At 48.0% G+C, this 8822-nt stretch overlaps 1 protein-coding gene across 2 annotated transcripts; it reads left to right on the top strand.

Moving 5' to 3' along the window:
- The first annotated feature begins 4011 nt into the window (after window positions 1–4011).
- LOC133888614 (beta-fructofuranosidase, insoluble isoenzyme 6-like) lies at window positions 4012–6534 on the top strand. 2 transcript variants are annotated; one of them, XM_062328919.1, is made up of 4 exons: window positions 4012–4320; window positions 4528–5800; window positions 5943–6036; window positions 6133–6534. In XM_062328919.1, exons 1-4 carry the CDS (start codon window positions 4143–4145, stop codon window positions 6364–6366), a joined length of 1779 nt encoding a protein of 592 aa, XP_062184903.1. In that variant the 5' UTR covers window positions 4012–4142; the 3' UTR covers window positions 6367–6534. The 2 variants fall into 2 exon arrangements, with proteins under 2 accessions (XP_062184903.1, XP_062184904.1); XM_062328920.1 differs by having other exon boundaries at window positions 4015–4449.
- Window positions 6535–8822: the final 2288 nt, after the last annotated feature.

Raw genomic sequence — 8822 nt, 5'->3', positions numbered from 1 at the left:
GAAGTCTTCTGCAATTTGCAAGCGAACATTTTTAACAGCTATAAAACTCGCTCATTAGACCATGGCAATGGCGTAAATTTTCCTTGCCCCCTTTTCTCTTCCATTTCTTCATCCTCCCCCGATTCACGCCATGAACGGGAATCATCGTCTGCACCATGGTAGAACTAACTAGGGCTGTCAACAAAAACCTAAGACCCACGAGCTACTTGTACTTGACTTACTAAAAGCTCGATTCTAGGTCGGCTTGTCTAAGATTCGAGCCAAACTCGAGCTTTGTTCGAAGCTTGTGACTCAATAATTTGATAAGTTATATATTTAATTAGAAATAAAAAAGAAAGTTTATAATTTTTAACTATTAACGAGCCTACTCAAATCGAGCTCGAGCTAAATCGAGCTTCCTCTCTCTAAGCTCGGTTAGCAACTCCGTCTAGAGTAAGCTCGAGTTTCTATCAAACTCGAGGTTGCTATGCCAGTCTCATCCAAGCTCGTTTGAGCTCAGCTTGTTGATAACCTAGAACCACCTACCACTTACAGTCTGCCAAGAACTGGATAAACGGTACGTACTTACGCTCTGCACTTGATCGTGTTACAGCTGCTCCAATCACAGAAATAGGAAAAGTAATCCTTTCTGTTTTTTGTCGCGTCTGGATCTCTCGATTTGGATGCAACGCACGAATGGATGAACCCGAAGCCCAGCTACAACCTCGTCATCCCGCTCCTCGTCGACGTCTCAGCAGACAACTTCTAGGACCCCACCACCGCGTGATTCGACCGCAACGGGCTGTGGCGGTTCGCCATCTCCGCCGTGGCCAACAGCATGGGCAACACGATCGATTGTTGCGCGACCGTGCCAGCGGCAAATGGAGATCTCCGGAATCACGGGGTGGTCGTTATTTAATTCACCGACCACCCCAAGAAGAAATCTCTTTTCCATTCCATTACTCCCTCTAGGGATCACATCAAAGTTTGATTTTTTGCAAGATGATGCGAACTTCCATCCCCCTTCTTCATGATTTTTCTCGCTATTTTGGCCCTCCGTGCCATCGCCAAATGTGGATCATCTGTAATACGGGGTGGTCGTTATTTCGTCCACTGACCACCCAAACTGAAATTTGTCATTTTCATTTCTCCCACTACAGATCACTTCACAGTTTGAAAATTTGTACGACGCTACGTAGCTTCATTCCCTGTCTCCCTAATTTTTCCTGTGATTTTTGCCCCTGAACTGAACAATCTGGCAAGAAACTTTGCTGTGCTAATTGGCTTGGGCGATGCCATGTGTAGGCGTTACCGAGAGCGTTGTGGATGTAGACGTAGAGGACATAAGCATATCCTTGAGAACATTGGTGAAAGCAATTAATGATTTTTTGTTTCAGTCACTCTTTTCAGTGACATCAGAAAGCAATTATTGATTTTTTGTTGAAACCTAATTGTATGCCCGAGTGACGAAACTGCCACATACGTCGACAAAAAAATAGATCATCACTCTGTCATTGAGAGTTACGGAGGTGGGGGTTGGTAAGTAAATTCTATAAGATACTTTATAGAAAGAATTTTGCGAGATCCTGATCTATATCATCTTTATTCTGATCTAACAGTTGACATGTGCAGAAGAGAGAAGGATGAGGGCACGAGACGTGTTGGAAGAAGATGTCGTTTAAAGGATTCGATTCTATAGAATTTCTTTCTGGAGGCCGGAGTTGCATGATGGTCGGGGTGTACCATGAACACTTAGCAACAGGCAGCAGCCACCTGTACGTGTTCAACAATGGATGGGACGCAGTGAAGTTGTCCAAGCTCGAGGCCTGGGAGCTCGGGACGGCAACCGTCAATGTTGAAGAATGAAGATGGCAGTCTAACTGCATTGCAGTGGTCAGTAGTTGTTCCAGTTCTGTCAGATGTCTCCAAATAGCCGCGCGCAACCATCTTGTGCAGTGAAGCATGTTAGAAGCTGTAGTTTGTTCCATTGTCATTGTGTTGCGGACTGATAGTCCTTGATCCATTACGGCCTAAGGGCACATTTGGAGCCTCGTTTTGAATAGTGAAACTTTGGTAAAGACCAATAAGATGCCCGTGCGTTACAACGGTTCCTAAATTTCATACTCATGCACTTATCTTGTTTCAAACACATAGCTTGCCAACAAATTGAAAGAAGACAATATATGCATCAACCAGCCTATTTCTAATGTTGTATCGAAATTGCTAACTCAGAACGTGCTAGCAGAAAACAAATTGAATGGAAAACACTTTTTTTAAGGCAACATGCACACAAACACTTGGTCCCTGCTCATCTTGTCAAGGGGTGATCTGTGATCGCCGGTCATGATGAAGCAGCTCCAGTAGCTCAACGAGATGATGGGCAACATAAACCCGCTAGCGCCATTCGAGCCACCCTCCGCATCAACCCACACCAGTGCCGCCTCCTAGTTAAGGCGTGCACGCATGTACTCGCCGCCCATGCGTTCACTGCCGTCATGAGCCAAGGTGTTCCAACATGTGCTTGGCAAGTGGACACTGCGTGGAAGGAGGATAGATGGATGTTTTCTCATGTCTCAGCTGCTCAACAAGATTGAGGAGGCAGCGGCGCCAAAGCCTCTGACGAGGAGCGAGCACCGGATCACTGATCTCTTGGCTGCACAGTGTGGGAGATTGCATCCGGCGTTCATGCTGCTCAGCGACTATAGCTGTACAGCGTCGGGAGGCGCCTTGACAGAAAGCAGTATCGTTGCTAAGCTTGTCAATACCACCATTGTGGTATTGTCTTATTCATGGATTTCACCTTTTTCCTCCGCCTTAGATGTCCACCGGCACCTCTAACATCACCGCTGACACCGGGCCTTACGCACGATCCCGATTGCCAACTACCATGGGGCCACTGCCAAGGTAGGTTATGATGGAGATGATTGTCTCGGAGACCCACAACCTCCATAGTCCCAGGCGGCCAGTGCCGAGGGTGCGAGGGCAATCGAGGTAGAAGGCGAGCTTTTGCTGACTGAGAGGACGAGGGAGCGGCGGGCGGTGAGGACTTCAACATGCCTAGATAGGGTTTGAGGGATGGCAGAGGCAACATAGGATCTGAGGTGGACAAGGTTGTGCAGCCATTAGGGTGAATCTGGAGGGCGGCGACATGGTGCGGCACGTGAGGCTGGATGCTGTGCTGAGAGGAGCGTGGGAAGTTGCCTTGCAGAATCGTGCAAGGGGGATTGCAGCGGTTTCCTTTGGTGAGACGTCAGCAAAGCGGTTTCTTTGGTTTCTTCCAGAGTGTTTTCCTTGCGGTATTTGGTTTTCTACCGATTTCTTTATTAGAAAGGGAGGGGGAGGGGATGATGACGCTCGATGAAAGTCCCACGTTATATTAGTAGAGATAGAGATAGAGATAGAGATAGAAACTGAAGATATATGATTTATTAAATAGACACATGTATTAGCAACCAAAGACGCATGGATGAAGGTTCGAGGTATCGAAGACTAGGGCGAGCCTCGGCCCCCTGTACTTATGTTTGGTCTATTTAGCATTTATTTTTTTTCTTGTATGATAGCAAACATATCTTCATTTGGTTCGTTACTATTTATGTAATTTAACTATAGGGCCCTCTAGGTAAAATATTTTGTTGCTACATCACTAAGTAGACGGATCAAGTCTTGTCATATAATAAGAGCGAGTGGGTTCCACCAAAGTAAAGAACTACTGAAATATTGAATTACTCGGCATCTGCTCAAAATGCTTACGTAGGAATATGATTGACTGTGACTAATTGGTCATTAGTGTTTAATTAAACATCGGGCACATTGTGCCAGATCGCAAACTTGTACTCCCTCTAATCTTAAATATAAGTTCATATAGATTTTTCTCAAATGCACTAAATATAAGTCCATCACAACTCCAATGTATATTTTTGTTTTATTCTTCCATGTTTGCCCCTATTTAAATATACTCTAATCAACACAGTAAAATTGTCGCTAATCTTAACCCTAGCAATAATTGATGGATAATAAGGTCATTGTACCTCCACCTTAATTCTTGTGCCCAAAGTATTGAACTAGAGGCCAGGAATGGTATTGATTTCTAAGTCTTCTGAAAATTGTAAATTAGTAAAAGCTATAACACCAAGTCACCGAGCATTTGCTCCGCTGAAGTGCAGATGCTTCACTCACATCCGTCCATGACAATGGCAGCATTTCCCCTTGTCGTCTGTGCCATCACGGCGCTCTTTTGCCCTCCTCTCTCATCTGCCTCTTCTTCATCGATTTGTGCTGCGAACACGCACGGCCATGGCAGAACGGCTTACCACTTCCAGCCCGCGAAGAACTGGCAGAACGGTATGTATACGCTCATGTTGTTGTGAATTGGTCCAGTCACAGACTTTGGTGAATTATCTCTTACGGATGTGGAACCACTCATGTGGATGAGAAAACCATGGACACGACGGGTGCTTACAGATCCGAATGGTGCGTGTTCTTGTCTTGCTACTCTGTTCTTGATTTGTTTCCTCGATCCCTGATTGCTTAGGCCTCGTTGATCAACAGGGCCCGTGTACTACAACGGCATGTACCACTTGTTCTACCAATACAACCCCCACGGCGCGCTCTGGGACGTCGGCAACCTCTCCTGGGGCCACTCCGTCTCCGGCGACCTCGTCAACTGGGCCGCTCTCGACACCGCGCTCGACCCGTCCCAGCACTTCGATGCCAATGGTTGCGCGTCAGGGTCTGTCACTATCCTCCCCGACGGCGTACCAGTAATCCTCTACTCCGGCATCGACGCCGACCGCCGGCAGGTCCAGAACGTAGCGTTCCCCAAGAACCCCCATGACCCACTCCTCCGCGAATGGACCAAGCCCAGATACAACCCTGTCGTCCCGCTCCCCGCCGACGTCTCAGCGGACAACTTCCGGGACCCCACCACCGCGTGGCTCGGCCGCGACGGGCTGTGGCGGCTCGCCATCTCCGCCGTGGCCAACGGCGTGGGCACCACGCTCGTGTTCCGGAGCGCGGACTTCCTTCGCTGGGAGCGCAACGCTGCGCCGTTGCACGCGTCGCGGGACGCGGTCATGGCCGAGTGCCCGGACCTATTCCCCGTCGCGGAGCACGGCGCGGAGGGGCTGGACACGTTAGCGAGCGGCGCGGGCGTGAAGCACGTACTTAAGGTGAGCATGCCGGACACGCTCCAGGACTACTACACGGTCGGATGGTACGACGAGGTGGCGGACACCTTCGTGCCGGAGGACGGTGCGCGCGGGGGTGACGACTACCGGAGCTGGCGGAGGATCGACCACGGGCACCTGTACGCGTCCAAGACGTTCTTCGACGCGCGCAAGAACCGGCGGGTGCTGTGGGCGTGGGTGAACGAGTCCGACAGCGAGGCCGACGACGTCGCCAAGGGCTGGTCCGGCCTTCAGTCGTTTCCGCGGGCGCTGTGGCTGGACAGCGGTGGGAAGCAGCTGGTGCAGTGGCCCGTCGAGGAGATCGAGACGCTGCGGAGGAAACACGCGGTTTTGCTCGGCGCGGAGGTGGAGTCCGGCGGGCTGCGTGAGGTCGGCGGCATCATTAGCTCGCAGGCGGACGTGGACGTCGTGTTCGCAATCCCGAGCCTCGAGCGGGCAGAGGGCTTGGATCCCAACCGGCTCCTGGATCCCGACGCGTTGTGCGGAGAGAAGGGCGCCTCCGTGCAAGGCGGAGTAGGACCGTTCGGATTGCTGGTGACGGCGTCCGGCGACCTGCGCGAGCACACCGCCGTGTTCTTCAGGGTGTTCAGACTCCTGCACGAGTCCGTGGTTCTCATGTGCACCGACCTGACAAGGTACGCCCTTCAGAAAAGGAAACGATAAATTGTGCCGTGGATGTTATCGAGTCAGGCCTTGCTTTGACATGGGCTAGAGTAGAGACCAGGCCAAAACAAGACTACCAACCAATCTGTGAACCTCTGTGGCAAACATGTGTAGGTCGTCTACCAAGGCAGGAGTGTACAAACCGACACACGGAGGATTCGTGAACGTGGACATAGAGAACGACAAAAGCATATCGTTAAGAACTTTGGTGAGTTCACTTGGCCGCCATACTTCGTATCGTACGTAGTACGTACCGTGCATGCATGCTTGGCACTGACAATGCGTTGTCTTTTGCTGCATACAGATCGATCACACGATTGTCGAGAGCTTTGGCGGCGGAGGACTGACGTGCATGACGGCCAGAGTGTACCCCGAGCACGTCACAACAGGCAGCACTCACCTGTTCGTGTTCAACAATGGATCGGCTGCAGTGAAGGTGTCCAAGCTCGAGGCCTGGGAGCTTGCCACGGCGAGCGTCAATGTTGAAGATGACGATTTGGCTGCATGGAGTAGTATGTGCCAAAGCGAGGTGTATTAGTAAGATTACTTCATTACACATGCGTGATGCATTGATGGTCAAATTATGTTGTGGGAGATTCATCTGCACATAAAACAGCAGCTATTGTAATCCTTGTAAGAACGGTTTAATGAAAACCGAGGGCTAACCCCCTCTTCTCTAAAAAATAAATAAAACAGTAGCTATACCATGACGTACTTGTAAGAAATCGGACTGCTCGGAGCACGCATACTTGTATTTATTTAATAAGCAAGTAGCCCGGGCGCCTATAATATAAACTTCTCATCATAATCCCTTTAATCATAAATATAACGGAATGTCTCTTTCACAGGCGCTTGAAAAAAAATCCGCTCTCATTCACCCAAAATTACATATTGTTTACCCTAAAATAGCAGTGTTGTGAGTATGTAATTTTAGTGGTAGAACAGTGTAATTTTGAATTACCTATAGAAAAAACACATATGAACCGGATGAGAGTGAGTGACTGAGATTAATTTTGTTTTCAGTCACCTGACAACAAGTCACTCCCTAAAGATAACTATATTTAGACTTATCATGTGAGGTTAGTATACTTCGCTTAGGAAAGACATGAAATCAAGAAAAGAGGAAATACTTTTTTTGCTCCAAATTTAATATGCCTCCTCGATGGCTCAACCCAACCTGACTTTGCCAAGTAAATTCACGGCTTGCGGTACCATCGCATGGTCCATCCTTACTTTGAGGTGCTAATAGCGGTTAGAAATAAGCTGTTTCTTGAAGTACATGCACTTATCTTGCTGTTGCTCCTAGCCATCGAGAAATGTTTTGTTGCTTCTTTTTACTACCTATGGGCTTAAGCTGTGTCAAAATTATTATCCCATTGGCCCTTGGCCCTAACAGCGTTCATGACTTAATGCCCTGTTGTACTATTTGAGAGGCATTATTATAAAAGGGTTATCTCTGTCTCCTTTTTACTGTCATTTCGGTAATAACCGATAGTGATAAGATATCACTGTCAGTTCATAAGTCGAACCAACAAATTTAACATTAAGTTGTTAAAAACCGACAGTGATATATCACTATTGGTTAGTGTTACAAACCAGGTGTACGAGGGATTTTTTGAAATTTATTGAACCATTTATTGTTTTTGGATACACACACATATATATATATATATATGTGCGCGCGCGCGCGCGCGCATATGTATATGTATATCTATGTATGTATAAAAGGGATATTTGTACAAATAAAAAAGGAAAAATAATAAAAGAGAGAGGGCAGTTAGGCCGGTCCGCTCTCTCGTCCCAGTTCGGCCCCCTTTTCCCCCTATTCTCCTCTCGCTGGCCCACAACGGCCCAAGCCACCCTCTTCTTTTTCCCCTTCCCCTCTCTCCCCTCAGCCAAGCCGGCCTGGACAACGAGGCCGACGACGTCGCTAAGGGCTAGTCCGGCCTTCGGGCGTTTCCACGGGTGTTGTGGCTGGACAATGGCGGGAAGCTGTGCAGTGGCCCGTCGAGAAGATCGAGACGATGCACGGTTCTAGTGTGGCCATTGTTTCATTCACCGATCACCCCCAGACGGAATTTTTCTTTTTCATTACTTAAAAAAGGGACTTTAATTTTTGCTACTGCATCGACCTTCATTGGAGGTCATACGAAGACAGACTCCATCTTAAAACACAACTGACAAAGATGCGAGAGCTGGAGATTTAACCTCCGACTCGTTTTTCGCTCCTCTTAGCTTAACAACCGAGCATTCGCTCGTTCGCTTTCTTTTTCATTACTCCCTCTAGGGATCACATCAAAGTCTGAATTTCTGCAAGATGATGCGAAATTCCACCCCCCCCCCCCTTCTCCATGGTTTTTCTCGCGATTTTTGAGCCTCCATGCCATCGCCAAATGTAGATCATCTGGTAATACGGGGATCTGAAGTGCTGGTTGTTTGGTTTACCGACCCCAGGCCTCTGCTTCACGATGCTGCAAGGATGCATGCATAACATGTCAAAACAGTTAACTGATGGAAATGAAGTAATTCAAGAACTGATCCATAACACGGTCTGCAGGTTAAATAGTTAGCTCATGGAACATTGAGAAATTTGGTGTGTTTCGAAGAAACTTGCTACAGGTAGCACGACAAGTCCATACCAAACATTTCGATCTGATCAGTCAAGCTAATTGATGCTTTGGCTTGCAAAGTAAGCCCCATTTGCTTCGTTGCAAGTCAATTGGAAGGTACAAGCTAGTTAAACTCATTCAAAATGCACGAGTATTTCATACTTTTCATCATCTCCGTTTCTTAATCACAGTCATCTGTCAGATAGAGTTTAATTTTAGCCTCTTTTCAGCAATCCAAATTGACTTCACTGCTATGTGTATGGTCTAATTGGTTCGATAAAATTAGCGGGCGGATAAGATGGTGGTGACGCGCTGCTACACGTACTAGTTAGCACCGAGGCTGCGTTAGCACGGGTCGACGATGCCGGTGTGTTTCCAGGGGGAT

The sequence above is a fragment of the Phragmites australis genome, chromosome 13, assembly GCF_958298935.1.
Source record: "Phragmites australis chromosome 13, lpPhrAust1.1, whole genome shotgun sequence".
In the NCBI taxonomy this organism is placed as follows: domain Eukaryota; kingdom Viridiplantae; phylum Streptophyta; class Magnoliopsida; order Poales; family Poaceae; genus Phragmites; species Phragmites australis.
This window is presented reverse-complemented; position numbering and strand designations above follow the sequence as displayed.